The sequence below is a fragment of the Cetorhinus maximus genome, chromosome 14, assembly GCF_964194155.1.
Source record: "Cetorhinus maximus chromosome 14, sCetMax3.hap1.1, whole genome shotgun sequence".
NCBI classification, from domain to species: domain Eukaryota; kingdom Metazoa; phylum Chordata; class Chondrichthyes; order Lamniformes; family Cetorhinidae; genus Cetorhinus; species Cetorhinus maximus.
Window position 1 is genome coordinate 50,664,642 of NC_135892.1, and position 23,483 is coordinate 50,688,124.

At 42.5% G+C, this 23,483-nt stretch overlaps 1 protein-coding gene across 3 annotated transcripts in view; it reads right to left on the reverse strand.

Moving 5' to 3' along the window:
* Window positions 1-11,408, reverse strand: part of papolg (poly(A) polymerase gamma) — a 65,431-nt gene extending 54,023 nt beyond the window's left edge. For 2 of the 3 annotated variants that reach the window (XM_078556910.1, XM_078556909.1), the window contains exons 1-2: window positions 11,201-11,408; window positions 10,500-10,562 (exon numbers count right to left, since the gene is read on the reverse strand). In XM_078556910.1, coding sequence (XP_078413036.1) covers window positions 10,500-10,562; window positions 11,201-11,217 — 80 coding nt within the window. In that variant the 5' untranslated portion in view covers window positions 11,218-11,408. Of the gene's footprint in view, window positions 1-10,499; window positions 10,579-11,200 lie in introns of all 3 variants that reach the window. The other variant, XM_078556911.1, reaches the window with a different exon arrangement.
* Between the last annotated feature and the right edge of the window lie 12,075 nt (window positions 11,409-23,483).

Below are 23,483 nucleotides of genomic sequence, written 5' to 3' on the forward strand. Positions count from 1 at the left end.
TGACTGGTCTATAATTCCCTGTTTTCTCTCTACCTCCCTTTTTAAATAATGGGGTTACATTAGCTACCCTCCAATCTGTAGAAGCTGTTCGAGTCTATAGAATCTCGGAAGATGACCACCAATGCATCCACTATTTCCAGGGCCATTTCCTTAAATACTCTGGGATTAGATTATCAGGCCCTGGGGATTTATCGGCCTTCAATCCCATCAATTTCCCCAACACCATTTCCCTACTAATACTAATTTCTTTCAGTTCCTCCCTCTCACTAAACCCTGTGTTCCCCAACATTTCTGATATGTTATGTGTCCTCCTTTGTGAAGACAGAACCAAAGTATGTATTTAGTTGGGCAGCCATTTCTTTGTTCCCCATTATAAATTCCCCTGTTTCAGTCTGTAAGGGACCTGCATTTGTCTTCACCAATCTTTTTCTCTTCACATACCTATAGAAACTTTTAGTCAGTTTTTATGTTCCCCACAAGCTTACTCTCGTACTCTATTTTCCCCTTCTTAATCAATCCCTTAGTCCTCCTTTGCTGAATTCTAAACTGCTCCCAATCCTCAGGTCTGTTGTTTTTTCTGGCCAATTTGTATGCCTCTTCCTTGCATCTAATACTATCTCTATATTTCCTGGTAAACCATGGTTTGGCCACCTTTCCTATTTTACTTTTGCACCAGACAGGAATAAACAATTGTTCCAGTTCACCCATGCACTCTTTGAATGTTTGCCATCGCCTATCCACCGTCATCCCTTTAAGTAACATTTCTCAATCCATCATAGCCAACTTGCACCTCATATCACCGTAGTTTCCTTTATTAAGATTCAGGACCCTTGTCTCAGAATCAACTACATCACTCTCCATCTTGACGAAGAATTCTATCATATTATGGTTGCTCATCCCCAAGGGGCCTCGCACCACTAGATTGCCAATTATTCCTTTCTCATTACACAATACCCAGTCTAGGATGGCCTGTTCTTTAGTTGGTTCCTCAACGTATTGGTCCAGAAAAACATCCCGTATACGCTCCAGAAATTCCTCCTCTATGGTATTGTTACTAATTTGATTTGCCCAATCTATATGCATATTAAAGTCACCCATAATTACAGATGTTCCTTTATTGCATGCGTCTCTAATTTCCTGTTTAATGCCATTCCCAACATCACCACTAGTTTGGGGATTTATATACAACCCCCTTATTGTTTCTCAGCTCTACCCATAAAGATTCCACATCGGAGCTAATATCTTTCCTCACTATTTCCTCTTTAACCAGCAATGCAACCCCACCACCTTTTCCTTTTTGTCTGTCCTTCCTAAATACTGAATACCCCTGGGTATTCAGTTCCCATTCCTGGTCACCCTGCAGCCATGTTTCCATAATCCCGACTATATCATACCTGTTTACATCTATTTGCACGGTTAACTCATCCACTTTATTGCAAATGCTCCTCGCATTAAGGCACAAAGCCTTAAGGCTTGTCTTTTTAAGGCTTGTCCCGTTCCCACTATTTTTCAATGAGGTCCTATTTGATTCTTGCCCTTGATTTCTCTGCCTTTCACTTTTCTTATTCCCCTTTCTGTCTTTTGTTCCTGTCCTTGATTCCCCTTCCTCTGACTCCTTGTATAGGTTCACATCCCCCTGCCATTTTAGTTTAAACCCTCCCCAATCACTCTAGCAAATGTTCCCCCAAGGACATCAGTCCCGGTCCTGCCCAGGTGTAACCCATCCAGTTTGTACTGGTTCCACCTCCCCCCAGAACTGGTCCCAATGTCCCAGGAATCTGAAACCTTCTCCCTTACACCATCTCTTCAGCTATGTATTCATCCAATATATCCTATTTCTACTCTGACTAGCACGAGGCACTGGTAGTAATGCTGAGATCACTACCTTTGAGGTCCTACTTTTCAACTTACTTCCTAACTCCCTATATTCTGCTTTTAGGACTTCATCCCTTTTTTTTTTACCTATGTCGCTTGTACCAATGTGTACCACGACCACTGGCTGTTCACCCTCCCCCTCCAGAATGTCCCGTAGCCGCCCTGAGACATCCTTGACCCTAGCACCAGGGAGGCAACATACCCTTCCTGGAATCTCGTTTGTGGCCACAGAAACACTTATCTATTCCCCTTACAATTGAATCCCCAATAACTATTGCATTCCCACACTTTTTACTCCTCCCCTGTGCAGCAGAGCCAACCATGGTGCAACGAATTTGCCTGTTGCTGCTTTCCCTCAGAGTTCACTGGAACTTTTGGTTCAAGGACACTTTTCATTAAAAAGCAATAAAAAGTAAATTGAAAATGAAGTAAAAACTCATCACCCAATGTGGAACTTGCACCCATGATCCTTGGATCAAGAGTCTTACTCACTACCATCTGAGCTTACCAGCTACATAAGTCCCTCCACAAAAACAGAACACAAAATGGAAACAGTTCACTTTAAGGCTATGGTTGTGTATCAGACTTGTGGGTGCCCGAGTCATGTAACTTGCAGGAAATGCATAGCACAAAACAGACTCGTTGGAACCCCGTATTTGGAACTCCTGCCGCAGACCGGAAAAGCGTCAAGGAAGAGTTGTGCATGCATCAGTGGCCACAGTGTGGGCCAAGAGCACGTGCGCAACTCTTCCTAATGCTTTTTCGGTTGGCGGCAGGAGTTCATGTACACGGTTATGCTCAAGAAAGTTATACAAGAAAGTATGTTATCTGGCATGCTCAGGGAATGGGAGGTGCTAGTTAATCAAATATGCAAGACGAATTCCACGTTTTCATCCAATCAGAAGGCTCCAGGGTAGTCACTTCAGTGTTGAGATCTCGTGAGGTGTGGGAGTGCATGAATCGAGTAAGCAGCACAGAAGGAAGATGTTGCTGCAGAACAATGGTAGGCTGAGACCAGAGCGAGGTCAGGCCACCGAGAGCAACTACTGGTGAGTTTGACATTTCCAGTCAAAAAACAGATCCAATAGACCCAACCCCAGAATACCAACTGGAATTCTCTATTAATTGGATGAGTGCTGGATAACAGAAATTTTACTGTACTTAACGTTCTTTACTCTTACTTGCATAACTTTTGTAATCGCATACTGATTGCATTGCATAATCTTGTAATGATCTTTTTACAAGCAGAATTCTCTCCTGCCACTGCCAGGTATTTTCAATAGATTATGCTCGAGTTTTCTTTTTCCCTAAATGAGAACTACATCTTTCAATTCATTATGATTAACAATATGTTTGGAGCCTCAAATCTTCAGTGCAAAGCTTCTCACAATGTTAAAACAAACTCTTTAGATATAGATATTTAATGTAGCACCAAATACTAAATTTTGATAATGCTCACAAAGCGGTATCCTGCATAGAGCTACAGAAGTAGCAACCCCACAGATCCTGGTTACACCACTGAGTATCATAAAAGGTGATGAATAGCCAGAGATTCTCCATCGATGTTCATAGACTACATTCCAGAATCTGCCTGTTCTCGTGTTCGCCCTCTTGAACAGGCTGTCCACATAGAAGAACCCAGAGTACCAAAAAAAAAGGATGCGAGCTGCCAGATTACATAGAGTCAGAGGTCTACAGCACAGAAAAAGGCCCTTCAAGTCTGCGCCAGTCAAACAAGTACCTAACTATTCTAATCCCATTTCCCAGCACTTAGGCCCATAGCTTTGTATGCCATGGCATCGCAAGTGCACATCCAAATGCTTCTTAAATGTTATGAAGGTTTCTGCCTCTGCCAGCCTTTCAGGCAGAGTTCCAGATTCCCACCACCCTCTGGGTGAAAAAATTCTTTCTTGCGTCCCCTCTAAGCCTCCTGCTCCTTACCGTAAATCTATGCCCTGTGGTTATTGATCACTCCACCAAGGGGAAAAGTTCCTTCCTGTCTACCCTATCTACGCCCCTCAATTTTATATACCTCAATCATGTCCCCCCTCAATCTCCTCTGCTCCAGGGAAATTAACCCTAGTCTATGCAACCTCTCCTCATAACTAAAACTCTCCAGCCCAGGCAACATCCTGGTAAATCTCCTCTGCACTCACCTCTAGTGCAATCATGTCCTTCCTATAATGCGGATTCCAGAATTGCATGCAATACTATAGCTGTGGCCTAGCCAGTGTTTTATACAGTTCCAGCATAACCTCCCTGCTTTTATATTCTATGCCTCAGCTAATAAAAGGCAAGTATCCCATATGCCATCTTAACCACCTGTCCCGCTCCCTTAAGGGACGGGTGGACATTTACACCAAGCTCCCTCTGATCCTCGGTACTTCCCAAGTTCCTACCATTCATCGTGTATTCCCGTGTCTGGTTTGTCCTGCCCAAGTGCATCACCTCACACTTATCCAGATTAAATTCCATTTGCCACTGATCAGCCCATCTGACCAGCCCGTCTATATCCTCCTGTAATCTAAGGCTATCTTCCTCACTATTTACCACCCCACCAACTTTCGTGTCATCCGCGGACTTACTGATCAACCCTCCTACATTCAAGTCTAAAATCATTTATACATACCACAAACAGCAAGGGCCCCAACACCAATCCCTGTGGAGCCCCACTGGACACAGGCATCCAGTCACAAAAACACCCCTCGACCATCACCCTCTGCTTCTTGCCACTCAGCCAATTCTGGATCCAATTTGCCTCGGATCCCATGGGTTCTTATCAAAAGCCTTGCTGAAGTCCAAGTAGACTACGTCAAATGCATTGCCCTCATCTACACATCTGGTCACCTCGTCGAAAAATTCAATCAAATTGGTCAGATATGACCTCCCCTTAACAAAACCATGCTGACTGTCCATGATTAATCCCTGCCTCTCCAAGTGCAGATTAATTCTGCCGCTCAGAATTGCTTCCAATAGTTTCCCCGCCACTGAGTTTAGACTGACTGGCCTGTAGCTCCCTGGTTTATCCCTTCCTCAGTTCTTGAATAACGGTACCACATTGGCTATCCTCCAGTCCTCTGCTGAGGCCAGAGAGGTATTGAAAATTATTGCCAACGCCCCTATCTCCTCCCTTGCCTCACTCAACAGCTTGCGGTACATTTCATCTGGGCCTGGAGATTTATCTACTTTTAAGCCTGTCAGTCCACTTAGAACCTCAGAGATAAAAGCAAAAAACTGCGGATGCTGGAAATCCAAAACAAAAACAGAAATACCTGGAAAAACTCAGCAGGTCTGGCAGCATCGGCGGAGAAGAACAAAGTTGACGCTTCGAGTCCTCATGACCCTTCAACAGAACTAAGTAGAAATAGGAAAGGGGTGAAATATAAGCTGGTTTAAGGGGGCAAATTTCACCCCTTTCCTATTTCTACTTAGTTCTGTTGAAGGGTCATGAGGACTCGAAACGTCAACTTTGTTCTTCTCTGCTGATGCTGCTAGACCTGCTGAGTTTTTCCGGGTATTTCTGTTTTTGTTTTTTCACTTAGAACCTCCTCCTTTTCTATGCTAATTTCTTTATATCACAGTCCTTCTGCCTGATTTCCATATCCACGTCGTCCCCCTCACTTGTATTCACACAAAGTATTCATTTAGAACCCTACCTATGTCTTCTGGTTCCACACACAAATTACCACTATGGTCCTTAATGGGCCCTACTCTTTCCCTAGCTATCCTCTTACTTTTCATGTACTTGTAAAATAACTTTTGGATTTTCCTTTATTTTACCCGCCAATGTTTTTTCATGCCCCCTTTTTGCTCTCCTAATTTCCTTTTAAAGTTACCCGCTACACATTCTATACTCCTCTAGGGCTTCCGCTGTTTTGAGCCCTCGGTATCTGCCATAAGCCTCCCCTTTTCTCTTTATCCAATCCTGCATATCCCTCGACACCCAGGGTTCCCTGCATTTGTTGGTCCCACCCTTTGTCTTTCCTGGAATATGCTGGCCCTGTACTCTCCCTATTTCCTTCTTGAATGAGTCCCACTGCTTTGACGCAGATTTACCTAAAAGTAGCTGCTCCCAGTCTACTCTGGCTAAATCATATATGATCTTATTAAAATTGGCCTTCCCCCAATTTAGAACTCGGATTTCTGGCCCATCCTTGTCCTTTTCAGAACTCCTGAATCTAATGGAGTTATGATCACTCTCTGCAAAATGCTCCCCCATGATACCTCTACCACTTGCCCAGCTTCATTCCCTAAAATTAAGCCCAAGACCACCCCCTCTCTTGTAGGGCCTTCTACGTACTTGCTTAAAAAGCTCTCCTGGGTGCATTTTAAGAATTCCGCTCCCGCTAAACCTATCACACTATGACTAACCCAGTTAATGTTGGGGAAGATGAAATTCCCCACTATTACTACCCTATTATTTTTACACTTCTCTGAAATTTGCCTACATATCTGCTCTTCTATTTCTATTACTTGCAAGTTTCAGTTCAGTATGTAGAAGGGCATGCTCAAGCAGAACATCAAGCTACGCAAGTGATGTTGGCAGTGAAAAAAAATCTCACTGATTATACGAAATGGCAAGAAACAACATACGGTAGAAAATGGAAGTGGGAGGAAGAGGAGGAAACAGAGAAAGAATGGAAACATGGAGAGCAGCAGCAATCTGTCAAACTTAATTAATAGTTTTGTCTGCGAGAACAAGAAACTGGAGATTACAGGAGAGATAAACCAGTACAGCTGCGAGGACTTTGGTCTCTCTCCAAAAGGCTTGACACAAAGTTCAGCTCATACTATCCAACATTGCTTCAGGCCCAGCTCACCTGTCAGCCTTGTGCTTGCTGGCATAAGTTGGTTCTTGGCCAACTAACTTCAGCCTCAAATTTAAAATTCTCATCCTTACGTTTAGATCTCAAATCTTCTCACCTCCCTAAATCAATTTCAGGCTGCAGCAAGTGACCTAGCTAAAATTGCACACATAACTTCACCTCTTTGGTTACCCTTCCCAACTTCTCCATTGGCTCAGCATCTGGTTTTTGATTGCATCTTTCAAGTGCTTTGGAATAAAGGTAACTTGTCAAAAAGCTGCCCTGTATGCATCCCTAATTCCCAAATGTTGACACCATGCTACATTATTGGGTGGGGCAGAGAGGGGTGTTTGGATAGATCTGCCTGAGAATCTAACTTCTTAAGCAAATGAGTTGCTAATCTCTTTTTCAGCATATTTCAAGCATGCTAACACATGGCTAGTTGAGCATTTAGAAAGCACAAAAGTCAAAAATGTAGACTACTATCACAATTCGACCCAGGGAAGTGGTTCACTTACATGAGTTAGCAATACTGACAGCATGTCAGGAATCAATGGCATTGGACTATGGCAAAAGCAACTTACAAGCACAACTAATGCAAAACCAACTTTTAAATGTTACAAACTTGTGTTACATTCAGCCAGAAAAAGTACATAAAGAATACTGACTTCATTACCAGCAATAACCAATTTAGCTGTCAGTTGGAGCCTGATAAAGAGCTGCACTAATTTCTAAGATCATGTGCAAATGGATCTCACATTTATTTGCCTTCTTGTAGAGCAGCTCAAAGTCATAGCATAAATCAAGCAAGCGTCCACTCATGCCACTTCAAAACATGTACTGGAGCTAAATGTCAGAACTGCAATCAAGAGAATCTCAAAATAGCTTGGATTTTGTAGTCAGCAGCGACATGACAGCACTCGCCGCTGACCTCAAGGAAGCCGCGTACGAAGATCTAGCTCTATGGCGAGGACTAAATCGTTCCTGATGTTGGCTGGCACCATGTCAAGGGGATTTCCAGACATCTAGCAACAGTGATGTCATTAAATAGAGTAAGGAGTCAAATCACATTGAAGTATTTCCACAGGCCGGAAATCAGGAAGTAAAATGCATCAAAAATCATTTTACACGAAGCAAAAATGAAGATCGGGACATACACATGGGATTAGGGTACAAGCTGCCATATGTAAGAAATCACTGTATAAAAACTTAGAAGATCTTAAATTTATTGAATGTTACAGAAATCTTGTGAAAGCTGCTTCCGTAGCAGCTTGCTGGCTGAAAAACACAGGGCAGACCTGTTATCTCGCCAAGGACATGTCTCTAGCACAGACATTCCTGATAAGGTGAATCTCATGACACACATGCAAGTCAACAGTCTGAGAAAAAGGTTAAAAACAGGCTCTTGGGAGGGAGAAAAGAAAATCACTTTGGACAGGAAAGAGAGATTTTCCAAAGTGATCCATGCTGGCCAGTCATCTTCGGGTGGAGGAAGATTGGGAGAGAGAGCTTCCTAGTATATCGATTAGCTCGAGAAGAAAAAGTACAAAAGAGAAGGCTGAAGATAAAACAGACTAGAGACTGCCATCCCCAGCTGGAGAAATCAGTTCTATCTGTCCGTTCACCTTCCAGGGCCAGTGAATCATCCTCAATTGTCAAGGGTTGTATGCTTTTCCCATCTATTTAGCTTATCATATTTAAACTGTTGCTTCTCAATAATCTACTTAATAAACTACTCTAAAATGACTTACAAACTTGGCCCTCTTATTGGCTATTCGGTGACTCCCAAACCTTAAATCTTACAAATGTAAACAAACTTTTTTTAAAATGTGGAATGTTTTCATAAAGGAGAAATTTCACATTCCACAAACAGAAATTTGTTTCAGGGCCAGAGAGGTTGCACAACAATAATTATACGTTTAATAGACCGTTAAAATTCCGTTACATCTCATTCAACAAGGTGCAACTTTAAAGATTTTTGTGAGATGAATGGTCTAAAATTGGACATCCTCATCAGGTCAACGATTTCTAATTGACTGGAGTCTGCAAGGGCTTCAACAGTGCACCCAATGCAGAAGTTTAGAATAATTGCTCTGGTTTAACTGCGCATGTGTGGACTCCAGAAATTACTGTCGGTTTCAGAGAAATAATGAGTGAATGCTGACAATTTTGTCATTACTGCTGCAAAATCCTAGCCAACAATACAAAGGCAGAGGGGCAAATGCATTTAAGTGGCATGCCAAAGTCCCAAATGGGATAAATGGAATTAGCTGCTTGCATATTTTAAGATGAAGTCATTATTTATCCCGAATTTCAGATTTTAAGAGCTGCACCCACACTTAATTATGTACACCACAGTGTAGGCAGGACTCTTGGTATTGCATTCTTCATAGAAAAAAAGTCGACAGCAATATGACAAATACAGGCATTTGTATTGAAAGTAGTATATTGGCTGGAAAATGCTTTCATCTTTTTCCAGCAACACTCAATTTTGGCTACATTTAAAAAATATCCCACATTCGAAATTTTCCAACTGGGACAACTTTCAACTAGGAAAGAAATTCAAAAAGTTCAGAAAACTAACTCGAGAAATTGAAGACTCATTTTCTTCTGGCGTGGGAGATAAATCCAGTCAAGTTTTCACAAAATATGAAAATACACTCATTTAACTTGACCAGCTGCCAACCAACATATTTTAAAAGCAAAAGAATATATATTAGTAATAAGATTACTAATCCCTACCAAAGTTCTTGCAAGGTGCTGCATACCTGTATTGAGAGCATGCTTATCAGAGCTCAGCTTTGCTGGGTTGATCATGTGGTTCACATGGAGGATTCCTGCACACCAAAGCCAGCTGAGATTGGGAACACGTACCATAGGATGCTCAAAACTCAGTTACAAAGATACCTGAAAACCAATCTCAGCTTAAGTTGGACCCCACTACACAAAAAACCCCCGCAGAGATCCAAACGATGAAGTTTCTTTCATCGAGCAATCTCAACATTTGAGGAGAGCAGAGTCAAGTCTCTACAGAAGCAAGCACGCTACAAACCCAATGTCTTCATCCAACCCTCCAACAGTGACTTCATATGTAATACTTGCAATCGGATCTGCAAGTCATAAGGACTCAAAATGTTAACTCTGTTTTTCTCTCCACAGATGCTGTCAGACCCGAGTTTTTCCAGCATTTCGTGTTTTTAATTACTGCAAATCAAGACTTGGTTTGGTTTAATATTACACAAGATAATGCCAGCCTAAATGAAGAACAACTGGTCTCCTTGCTGAACACACATCCATCAAAGCGATGGGAGAATGCATCAGTATTAACCTTACTCCGAAGTAAAAAATTATACTAATGGCATACAACGATCACTCACTGCAAGAGGTTCACACTCAAATGCCACTATTATATCTAATGAACTGGAAAAAACATCACAGGTCAAGAGTGCATTTTTATATGCTCTCAGAACATGCTCAGTGCAGAAGCAAACTTTTTATTTGATCTGAAGATATTTCATGCACAAGCAAGAAAAAAAGCCCAGCATGATCATAGTTTAACATTTCTCCCCGACTAATATAAAAAAAATCACAGTGCACAGGTACCCAAATTTAGATTGGGACATCCCAAGTCAGGTATGTAACTGACTTCACCATACATTTTTCTTCATAATACTGGGTGTAAGTTTCTGTAATTATAGCAGCAGACAATTTCTGGACAAGTTTATCAAACATTTCAGAGGAGTTTCAGGTTTTTTAAAAAAAACTTCCTCCTTTAAACTACAGTATTGTTAATGCTTCCTAAAAATAAAGTATACTAACCCGGAATTTAGTAGTGCAGTCATAGATTCGGGAGACAGATCTCCGCCACTGGACATCAAAATTCTGTAGTTATAAAGTACTTGGATCAAAAAATTGAAATAAGAGGTTTGATTTCCAACGTAAATAGGCGCGCAAGTGTCGTATTTCAAACATGTAAAAACAAAGCCGGCTAGGCTGCCCTCATTATAAAGATCTGCTCAGCCGCAAAAGGGTGTACAGATTAATAATTCCAAATGCGATCAAAAGTTAAAGATACTGTCCAAAAAATAGTTGATACATTTACAGTCGGGAGTTTTAAATCACGTTTTCAAAGCCGTATTGAAATTACTTTGAACACTTCACAAGTGTTATCGTGTTCATTATGCGGCTGATCATCGTATTAAACGTTGCCACACGACAATTTCAAGAGGCTGAAATACTGACAACTGAATAACACATTCAACAATATTTACTTTCTAATTTGGTGTATAAAGCGAAGGGAGAAAGAGACTGAGGCCTAGTCAGATACTCCCCGGATCCCGTTGGATGGGGAGACGCCCGTTTCCAGGAACAGTGCAGGCATCACACGGGCTGCTCTCCCATGGAGAAGCCGGGCCCACGATAAAGGGGAGAAATAGGCCAGGGCCTCTGCAGGAAACGCTCTGTCCGCAGCTCAATCTAAGAGCAAGAGCCGGGAATCCATCCACACAACAATCACTTACGCTGACATTTCTTTCATCTCCTCCTGGAAAACAGCTACCCTCCGTGTTTACTGGTTTACTTTTTCTTTTCTAGCAATATCCAGTCGGTTACTATTTCACCACCTCCCCTGAAATCTCATAAATACCGACCCACCGCCAACATGGCGGCCGAGCAGCCCGGCATGCATTGCGCCGCGCGCTCCTGCTGCGTCGCGTCATTCCGCACAGTGCGTGTGCGCTCCTGCGGCCCCGCGTCATTCAGCACAGTGCGTGAGCGCTCCTGCGGCCCCGCGTCATTCAGCACAGTGCGTGAGCGCTCCTGCGGCCCCGCGTCATTCAGCACAGTGCGCGCGCTCGAATCTTGAGGCTGTTCGGTAACAGGAGGAACCTGAAGCAGCAGTGGGAGTTTATGGGTCTAACGATTGTGAATTCAGCAGGATCTTCAGTGTTTAAAAGAATAAAGATGAATCAACGTTCTAGGTTTTAGCCATGGCTCAATTGTGATACTTTTTTGAGTCAGAAGGTTGTGGGTTCAAGGGACTCATTCCAGGGACAAACAAAATGTTACCTGGAAAAACTCAGCAGGTCTGGCAGCATCGGCGGAGAAGAAAAGAGTTGACGTTTCGAGTCCTCATGTCCCTTCAGCAGAACTGAGTAAAGTTAGGAGAGGGGTGAAATATAAACTGGTTTAAGGTCGGGGGGGTGGGTGGAGAGAAGTTTGGGGGGGGGGTGGTTGTAGGGACAAGCAAGCAGTGATAGGAGCAGATAATCAAAAGATGTCACAGATAAAGGAACAAAGAGGTGTTGAAGGTGGTGATATTATCTAAGAGAATGTGCTAATTAAGAATGGATGGCAGGACACTCAAGGTACAGCTCTAGTGGGTGTGGGGTGGAAAGACTGACAGGGCATTACAGTTATAGATTTAAAAATAATGGAAATAGGTGGGAAAAGAAAAATCTATATAAACTATTGGAAAAAACAAAAGGGAGGGGGAAGAAACGGAAAGAGGGTGGGGATGGGGGAGGGAGTTCAAGATCTAAAGTTGTTGAATTCAATATTCAGTCCGGAAGGCTGTAAAGTGCCTAGTCGGAAGATGAGGTGCTGTTCCTCCAGTTTGCGTTGGGCTTCACTGGAACAATGCAGCAAGCCAAGGACAGACATGTGGGCAAGAGAGCAGGGTGGAGTGTTAAAATGGCAAGCGACAGGGAGGTTTGGGTCTTTCTTGCGGACAGACCGCAGGTGTTCTGCAAAGCTGTCGCCCAGTTTGCGTTTGGTCTCTCCAATGTAGAGGAGACCGCATTGGGAGCAACGAATGCAGTAGACTAAGTTAGGGGAAATGCAAGTGAAATGCTGCTTCACTTGAAAGGAGTGTTTGGGCCCTTGGACGGTGAGGAGAGAGGAAGTGAAGGGGCAGGTGTTGCATCTTCTGCGTGGGCATGGGGAGGTGCCATAGGTGGGGGTTGAGGAGTAGGGGGTGATGGAGGAGTGGACCAGGGTGTCCCGGAGGGAACGATCCCTACGGAACGCCGCCAGGGGGGGTGAAGGGAAGATGTGTTTGGTGGTGGCATCATGCTGGAGTTGGCGGAAATGGCGAAGGATGATCCTTTGAATGCGGAGGCTGGTGGGGTGACTACTAGAGCTGTACCTTGAGTGTCCTGCCATCCATTCTTAATTAGCACATTCTCTTAGATAATATCACCACCTTCAACACCTCTTTGTTCCTTTATCTGTGACATCTTTTGATTATCTGCTCCTATCACTGCTTGCTTGTCCCTACAACCACTTCTCCCCAACTTCTCTCCCCCCACCCACCCCCACTTTAAACCAGCTTATATTTCACCCCTCTCCTAACTTTACTCAGTTCTGCTGAAGGGTCATGAGGACTCGAAACGTCAACTCTTTTCTTCTCCGCTGATGCTGCCAGACCTGCTGAGTTTTTCCAGGTAATTCTGTTTTTGGTTTGGATTCCCAGCATCCACAGTAGTTTTTTGTTTTTACAAACAAAATGTTGGCTGACACTTCAATGCAGTACTGAGGGAGTGCTGCACTGAGGTACTGTCCTTGTAACATGAAATGTGTATGCTCTCCGGTGGTTTAAAAGATCCTGTGCCACTGTGTGAAGGAGAGCAGGTGAGTTGTCCTGTCGAACATAATTTTTAAAAGTTATCTGATCTTTTTGCTTTTGTGAGGTTTTGGTGTGTGCACATTGACTGCCACATGTTGCCATGACTACACTTCAAAATACTTGATTGATAGAGAAGTTCTTTGTGTTCACAGTCACAGTATTGTTACGGTGTAGTAGAAGGAGGCCATTCGGCCCATCATGTCTGCACCAGCTCTCTGAGCATTCTAACTTAGTGCCAATCTCCTGCCTTTTCCCCATAATCCTGCACGTTGTTTCTATTTGGATAATTATCCAATGCCTTCTTGAATGCTTCAGTTGAACCTACTTCCACCACACTTCCAGGCAGTGCATTCCAAGCCCTAACTACTCTCACCTTGCATTTGCTTCTTTTGCAAAACACTTTAAAACTGCTCTCTGGTTTTTGATCCATTTACAAGTGGGAACAGTTTCTCCAGATTTCTGTCCAGTATTCCAGTACTCCAGTATTCTGTCCAGACCCCTTTTGATTTTGAAAACTTCTATCGAGTCTCCTTTTAGCCTTCGCCTCTCCAAGGAAAACAGTCCCAACTTCTCCAATCTTTCTTCATAACTGAGGTGTCTCAGCCCTGGAATCATTCTTGTAAACCTCTTCTGCACTCTCTCGAATGCGTTCACATCCTTCTGATAGTGTGGCACCCAGAACTGTACACAATACTCCAGCTGAGGCCTAATCTGTATCTTATGTAAGTTCATTATTACGTCCCTGCTTTTGTACTCTATGCCCCTATTAATGAAGCCTTGAATACTGTATGCTTTAGAAACAGCTCTTTCTATCTGTCCTGCCACCTTTAATGATTTATGTACATATACACCCAGGTATCTCTGCTCCTGCACACCCTTTAGAATAGTTTCCTGTATTTTATACTGTCTCTCCATGTTCTTTGTACCAAAGTTTATCACCTCACACTTCTCCGCATTGAACTTCATCTGCCACCTATCTGCCCACTCCGCCAAGGTGTTAATGTCCTTTTGAAGTTCTACACTGCCCTCCTCACAGTTTACAATTCTCCCAAGTTTTGTGTTGTCTGCAAACTTTGAAATTGCCCCCTACACACCAAGATCTAGATCATTTTATATATATAAGGAAAGGCAAGGGTCCCAATACCAATCCCAGAGGAGCTCCACTACAAACCTTCTTCCAGCCCGAAAAATACCCATTAACCATTACTCTGTTTTCTACCCCTCAGCCAATTTTGTATCCATGTTGCTACTGTCCCTTTTATTCCTTGACCTATAACTTTCCTCATGAGTCTGTTGTGTGGCACTGTATCTACACTGTTGTGTGGCACTTTTGGAAGCCCATATACACCAGATCAACGGTCTTGCCCTTATCAACCATCTCTGTTACCTCTTCAAAAAACTCCATCAAGTTAGTTAGACATAATTTTCCTTTAACAAATCCTTGCTGACTCTTCCATTTCAACCCACATTTTTCCTTGTGACTATTAATTCTATCCCGAATAATTGTTTCTAGAAGTTTCCCCACCACCGAAGTTAAATTGACTGGTCTGTAATTGCAGGGCAGATCTTTACAACCTTTTTTGAACAAGGGCATAATGTTTGTAATTCTCCAGTCCTCCGGCACCTCCTCCGAATCCAGTGAACATTGAAAGATTATTGCCAGTGCTTCTGCAATTTCCACTCTCACTTCCTTCAATATTCTTGGATGCATCTCATCCGGTCCCGGTGCCTTGTCAACTTCCGATAGCTTATCCAGTACCTCCTCCTTCTCAATTTTAAACCTTTCTAGTGACTAAGTTTCCTCTTCTGTCACCATGGCCTGGGCAGCACTCGGCTCGTAGGTAAAGACAGATGCAAGGTATTAATTTAACACCCCAGCAATGCCCTTTGCTTCTATGTGTAAATCCCCTTTTTGGTCCCTGATCGGCCCTACTCCCCTTTTTACCACCCTTTTATTATTAATGTGCTTATAGAATACTTTGGGATTTCCTTTTATGTTAGCTGCTAGTTGTCCTGAGGCTGTGAAAGGTGCTAAGTAAATGCAAGTGCTTGCTTTCGTTTTAATGAAGAACACAGGAACAAGAGCAGGTCCCTTGAACCTGTTCCATCGTTCATTTAGATCAGGCTTGTCCAGCCAGTGGGCCGCAATGCGGCCTGCAAATCCATCCGTGCGGTCCCCGAAACGATTGTTGAAAATGGTAAGACAGCTCAGTGTTTGAAGGTTTCTGCCGGGACCTGGTCCTCCAACCACAGCCTGTTTTTCTCCCACGTTTGCAGCTGATAGGCTCACTTTGAGCCTATCAGCATCAACCATGGGAGAGAACCAGGCTGTGATTGGAGGATCAGCGTACACTGGCAACTGCGAGTATTTGAAGATAGAGAGAGAGAGAGAGACTTTGGGTCACACGTTCACCATGCTTTCCCATGGCTGCCGGTGCTCTGGCCCAGCTGCAGTCGCTTTCCCCCGGCTGCCGGTGCTCTGGCCCGGCTGCAGTCGCTTTCTCCCGGCTGCCAGTGCTCTGGCCCAGCTGCTTTCCCCAGGTACTTCCTATGTCCCACCGGTTCCCCGTGTATCCCGGCTCTCCCCTTGGCAGGTACCTGCGTTCGGGCGCCTCTAGGCCTCAGGCCTCGCTCCAACTCTTGTGCATATGGATGAGTGAGCGAACATGTGGGTGAGTGAATGAGGGTGAGGGTTGGTGAGTAAGTGAATGCGAGAGCTGGTGAGTGTGTGAGTTGGTGAGGGTGGGTGGGTGAGGGTGGGTTGGGTGAGTGTGTGTGTGTGTGAGAGAGGGAGGGGAGAGTGTGTGTTTGGCTCACTCCCAGTCGCAGGGTTCTCATTCACCCTCATGCCCACACACCAACAGGCACTCTTACAATAGGTGAGTATGAGTGAGTGAGCATCCTGAGACTTGAAGTTAGCTGGACAAACATACTCTCACCCTTTCACACTCGAATAGTTGCCTTTATTTATTACTCATTTTTTAATTATCAATTTATTGGGGGGGTTTTTTGCTCAGCAAGTTGCTTTTAATCATATATCAGTTTTTTTTTGAAATTCATGTTTAATGTTGCACCAAACCTCACCTTTCTGAAATTTGCTCACTGGCCCCTCAAGTATGAGAAAAATTGAAATGTGGCCCCTGGCAAGAAAAGGTTGGATAAGCCTGATTTAGATCACTCCATTTACTTGCCTTAGCTCTATATACCTTGTTACCCTTACCAAACAAAAGTCATCTTGCTTTCAGTCTAGAAAGGTCTAATTGTTTCAGCATCCACAACCTTTCAGGGCAGATTTCCAGATTTCTTTGTGTGAAAAATAACTTCTTGTTTTAATTCCGAAATTGCCTAGCTCTAATTTTATTTCCCCTTGTTCCTGATTTTCCCCTTCAGAGGAAATTGTTTCTTTCTATCTACCCTATCAAAACCCTTTCACATTTTAAATATTTCAATCAGACACTTTTTAAACTTCTACACTCAAGCAAATGCAAGCCAAGTTTATGCAACTTGTACTCATATTTTAACCATCTAAACTGCAGTATTATTCTGGTGAATTTGCATTGCTAATATATCCTTCTTGCGGTGCATTGCCCAAAATGAATGCGGTACTTCAGTTGGGTTCTGTACCACTGGAGCATCATTTTCTCTCCTGCAGCCCCCTTGAGATAAAGGTCTTCTTGATTGCTTATTGGGTCTGCCTACTAACTTTAATTGATTTGTGTACTTGGACTCCCAAATCTCTCTGCTTCTCCACAATTCCTAGTTTCTCACCATTAAGCAAATACTCTTGACTTATCTTTCTAGGGCCCAAAAAGGATGACTTAACACTTTCCAGCATAAACTCTATTTCCTCTAGTTTTGTCCACTAACCTGTGATATGACCCTTTGCAACTTCCTGCTCCATCTGAGGCTCCTGGCAGTCATTTTAAATTTACACTCTCCATCCAGGAAAGACCATCCTGAAACATCTACTTTGTATTACTCATCAAATCATTAATTCAATATGTTAACCAGACAATTGTTTGGTTAGCTTGATCAAAAGACATGCAATTAAACTTAGTCATGGTAACTTGAAATACATAATAATAAAGGGGGTAGTTTGAATATGCTTCCAGTTCCATAGCATAATATGTATTTTTAAACATCCTGAATAAAGTGTGAGAAGAATTATATTGGACTGAAAATGTTAACTCTGTTTCTCTCTCCACAGATGCTGCCAGACCTGCTGAGTTTTTCCAGCACTTTCTGTTTTTATTACCTGAGAAAAGACTGACTGTTTCTTCCCAGGAAGAGATAAGCATACAGCCCTGGAGCATGATTTTGATGAAGGCATTCTTCACAAAGACTTATGTCTGGAATCATGATACTTTGCCAAAAAGATCATGGAGGATTGGCAAAAGAGCCAAACAAAGACAGGTTAATGGCTTACAACTTGGACCTTTGGGCATATGAACATCACTTGCCCTAGGTTCCACCATTTTATTCACCTTCTATTGACTCCTTCTAATAAAGAGATATTGGGAAGCAGCCTTTATGGGTTAATCTTGCCAATCGTCAGGCATAAATTTTATTATAAAAATGAGCCTGAAACTCATGCTTGGTGTTAGAGAAATAGTGCAACTAAGTCACAAGAGCTTGGAACAACTCTACCCCAAACACCAACCTGGTGAACCATATCTCCGTTTCTTCATATTAGATTATTGTTTGATGTGCTTGAACTGACTTTGTTCTAGATCCAACTAAAGTACCCGACTGTTAGCATGGTTCCTGTCAGACTTTCCTAGATCTTTCTGCAAGAAGGCACAAAAGCCTCCTGGTGTTATTTAAATACAGGAACTGATATGTACCGATTCCCATGGACGATTTCTTGTTGAACTTTAAGATCCGTTCTTATCATGGCCTCTGTAAGGGAATTTTAGGCCATGCTGTATTCAAGTCTACATAGGGAACGTTATACAACTGTTGTACCTGCTGTTCCTCCTAAGTTATTGTCATTTAGTGAACCCTTATCAAACTTGGAAATAGGGCACCTACTATCTTCATTTTAGTTATTAGGAACTTAGGAGTAGGCCATTTGGCCCTTTGAGCCTGCTCTGCCATTCAATAAGATCAAGGCTGATCTGATTGTGGTCTCAACTCTGCTTTCCTGTCTTCCCCCTTGACTCCCTTGTTATCAAAAATCTGTCTAACTCTGCCTTGAATAAATTCAATGGCCCAGCCTCCACTGCTTTCTGTGGAAGAGAATTCCACATACTATCCACCCTCTGAGAGAAAACGTTTCTCCCCATCTCTGTCTTAAAAGGGAGGCCTCTTATTCTCAAACCGTGTCCCTTGGTTCTAGTCTCCTCCACAAATGGAAACATCCTCCTGGTATCTATCCTATCAAGTTTCCTCAGGATCTTATACATTTTGATAACATCACCTCTCATTCTTCTAAACTTCAATGGGTATAGGCCCAACCTGTCTAACCTTTCTTCATAACATAAGCCCCTCATCCCAGGAATGAGTTGAGTGAACCTTCTCTGAACTGCTTAGGAACATAGGAAGACATAAGAACACAGGAGGTAAAATAGGCCATTTGAGCCTGCTCCACCATTCAATAAAATCATGGCTGGTCTGATTGTGGTCTCAACACTGCTTTCCTGTCTGCCCCCATAACTCTTGACTCCCTTGCCTAACAAAAACCTGTCTAACTCTGCCTTGAATAAATACAAAGACCCAGCCTCCACTACTCTCTGAGGAAGAGAATTCCACACACCAACAACCCTTTGGGAGAAAAAAATTCCCCTCGTCTCTGTCTTATAAGGGAGAACTCTTATTTTTAAACTATGTCCCCTAGTCTTAGTCTCCCCCACAGGAGGAAACATCCTCCGGGTATCCACCCTATCAAGTCACCTCAGGATCTTATGTTTCAATAAGATCACTTCTCATTCTTCTAAACTCCAATGGGTATAAGCCTAACCTGTTCAACCTTTCTTCATAAGACAACCCCTTCACCCCAGGAATGAGTCCAGTGAACCTTCTCTGAACTGCTTCTAAAGTGGTTATACCTTTTTATTAAATAAGGAGACCATAACTCCAGATGCGGTCTGTACAGCTGCAGTAAAACTTCCCTACTTTTATATCCCATTCCTCTTGCAATAAATGCCAACATTCCATTTGCCTTCCTAATTACTTGTTGTACCTGCATACTAACCTTTTGTGATTCATGTACCAGGACACCAAGATCCCTCTGCAATCTTTCTCCATTTAAATAGTATCTTTTCTGTTCTTTCTAACAAAGTGAAGAAGTTCACATCTATCCACATTATACTCCATCCACCATATTTTTGCCCACTCTCTTAACATGTCTATATCCCTTTGCAACTCTTTACCTCATCTTGACAACTTACTTTCCTATCTATCTTGGTGTCATTGGCAAATTTAGCTACCATATATTTGCTCCCTTCATCAAAGTCATTAATGTAGATTGTAAATAGTTGAGGACCCAGCACTGATCCCTGTGGCACTCCACTAGTTACAGCTTGCCAATCCGAAAAACATCCATTTATCCTACTCTCTGTTTCCTGTTGGCCAACCAATCCTTTATCCATGCTAATATGTTACTTGCTACATCATGTGCTCTTGTGTAGTATCCTTTGATGTGGTCCCTTATCAAATATCTTTTGGAAATTCAAGTACACCCCATCTACCAATCCACCTTGAATGTTACTTTGTCAGAAAACTCTAACAGATTAGTTAAACACGATTTCTCTTTCACAAAGCCATGTTGACTCTGTCTGATCAAATCGTGATTATCTAAGTATCCTGCTATAACCTTAATAATGGATTCCAGTGCTTTACCTATGGCAGATGTTAGGCTAACTGGTCTATAGTTCTCTGATTTCTACCTCCCTCCTTTCTTGAATAAAGGTGTTACATTAGCTATTTTCCAATCCGCTGGACCCTTTCCAGAATCTAAGGAATTTTGGAAGATTATAGCCAATACTTCTGCTATCTGTGCCACCACTTCTTTTAAGATCCTAGGATGCAGGTCATCGTTCCTGGGGACTTGTCAGCCTTCAGGTCTAATATTTTTCCCAGCATCCTTTCCTTGCTGATGGTGATCATATTAAGTTCATCCCTCCCGATCATCTCATAATTTTCAAGAATCATTGGAAAGTTTTCAAGACCTCTACCATGAAGACAGACACACAATGCCTGTTCAATGCCTCCATTTCTTTGTTTTCCATTATCAATTCCCCAGACACAATCTCTAGAGGACCAACAATAGCTTTAGTTACTCTTTTTCTATTCAATACTTGTAGGAAATTTTACTATCTGTTTTTATATAACTAGCTAGCTTTCTCTCCTACTCTGTTTTCTGGCTCTTTATTATCTTTTTAGTCATTCTTTGCTAGTTCTTAAAATCCGTCCAATCCTCTAATCTACCACTAATCTTTGCAGATTTGTAAAATGTTTCTTTCAATTTAACACTAACCTAACTTCCTTACTTAGCTATCCTTCTTAAAGAGCCTTTCTTTCTCACTGGGATAAATCTTTTCTGAGCGTTATTAAATATCTCCTTAAAAGTCTGCCACTGCAAATCTACTGCTTCTAACGCAATTATGTTTTTTTATTCCAATAAGGAGACCAAAACTGTACACGGTATTCCAGATGTGGTCTCATCAATGCCCTGTACGAAGTAAAACTTCTCTACTTCTAGATAACATTCCCTCTTGCAACAAACAGCAACATTCCATTTGCCTCCCCAATCACTTGCTGTACCTGCATACTAACTTTTTGTGATGCACATATTTTTTCTGTTTCCAGTTTAGATTTTCAGCATTGGGTTTTTTATGTTTTATAAATAAACAGGGTTCATATATTCAAATTGTTTTGCACTCTATGATACTCTTGATTGTCAATGGCAGTCCTAGTTTTGACAGCCCTGTAGAATGTTCCCAACTCTGGCGTGTGTCAGTTTGGTTCATTAGGTAGAATTTTTGCCTCTGAGTCAGAAGGTAAGCTGGATTAACACCAGTGCAGTGCTGTTTGAGGTGTTGTCCTTCAGATGAGATGTTAAACTGTGATCCAATTTGCCTGTTCAAGTGGACCTTAAAGATCCAAAGGCACTGTTTAATGAAAAGCAAGGAGTTTTATCAGTATCCACCCCAGCATCATCACTTCTGACAGACTTACTGCCTCCCTCTGTATAACCTCAGCATCCTTCACTGAGGGTGGCTCTTCCCCAGCAGCCACCTTAACTGTCAGACCCCCTCTCCCAACACATTCCCCCACCCATCTTGGAGCCCTTGGACCTCTTCCCTCGTCTCCTTTCTTCTATCAACCCTTACCTTATGCGGCTCTCATGGAAATCATCTTGCCTTGCCTTTATATCCCAGCATATCCATCGCCTCTATCCTGATCATCATGGTTATGGAATAGCACTTATCTTCAAATTCCTCCCACTTCCCTGGATGCTTCTCCACATTGGAAGATCTTGTCCTGCTCTAGCCTCCGACTACTCACCTACTGCCATCTACTCACTTCCAGCAGCAGGTGCCTTTTTTACTGAATTCTCCTCACAGTTGTCTACCTTCCTTCTCTGCACCAAGAGAATATTTGTCCTTGTTAATTTCAACTTTTACCTGAATCCATCCTCACACATTGCAACTAACTTCCTTGTCCTCAACTCTTGTTTCATCATCACTCTCCAAATGGACTCCCGCACCCACATATATAATGAAAGACTTGACCTTGTCATCACATGTGGCCTTGATATTTGCAAGGTCTCTATAGCCGACAGCAGTCCCAGATACCTTATTTTTCTTTTACATACTCACTTGTGATCCCATAATCTTTCCACCATCTTCTATTACCCCTGGAAAAAACTACCCTGACTTGCTCACACAATTTCTTTTATACTTCAACCTTCCCCACTCTGTTGCTTCACTCCAGATAACATTGTTGCCTCCATTGATTTTCTCAATAACAACTTCACCAGATTCAGAACAACTCCCATCCTTACCACTTATACTTGCACAATAATCATCTTTGTCTAAATTCTTAAACTGGAGCATACCTGGTGAACAACAAGATTGACTATCCATTCATGAATGCTCCAGGTCTACCATTGCTGCCTTTCCACTGCCAAATACTTTTCCTGTTCACTCAAAGGTCATTTGAAGAACAAGAAGGTCTCCAAACTCCTCTTCAACAGACTTCAGCTGACTCTCCGAGCTACCTTCCACTTCATCCTCCATTCTCACCTCAGACTCTAACTTTGAAAAACCCATGGACTTTTTCATGTCTATGGCTTCAGCCTTCTCTAACTTTTCCTCTGCTCAGTCCTTACCTAAGAGCACCCACTCTGCTTACTTCCCCTCATTTCTCCTTCCCCCATTGTCAGTAAACATAAGCCTTTCATATAAAGAAACTACTATTTTTTGGAACTTTTCCCCGCTCAGTTTCTCATCATCCAAATTTCTGCTGTTTAGTTCTCTGATCAATACCTTAATGAACCTGTCTCTATTCCCTGGCTTGTCCTCTCAGTTTTCATCACCACTCCTCAAAACTCTGCAGTCCACTCCTCCATCATTTCTGACATTTGCATACCTCCAACCTTTGATCTTCCCATTAAAATCCTTACAACTGTGTTCCCACGAGCCTTACTGCTCCCTATTTGAAACTGTCCAATCGGGCTTCATCCTTGCCAAAAGCACTGAAATCACATTAGTGAATGTCACCAATGGCATCTTGTGGGGCAGTCACCATGGCTCATCTTCCATTCTCATCCTTGATCTCCCTGCTGCCTATGAAAGTGCCAACCCCTCATCGTATTGAACATCTGCCCTCCACTATGACTTTTGTGGCACTGCTCACTGCTGCTTACATGCCTAATGTGTCTTTAATGTGCTACATATGAGTTTCCTTTCATCTTTTTGTCAGTTTCACTGACCTGGTCACTGAAGCCTTTTTGGGCTTATTTGCATAAGCACCATCCATCTGTTGCCAATACATCCAGAAAAGTTGGGCTTTTAAACCACTATTGCACTCTGTTAAGTTAGACACAAATAAAACAGGCACAGTAGCTCCCCAACCCCCTAATCACCTAATTCAGATGAAAGTAAAGAGTTTAAGTACTTTGAAGAATCAGACAATTTTACTTGTTGATTTCTGTCTTAACAGGTGGTTTTTCA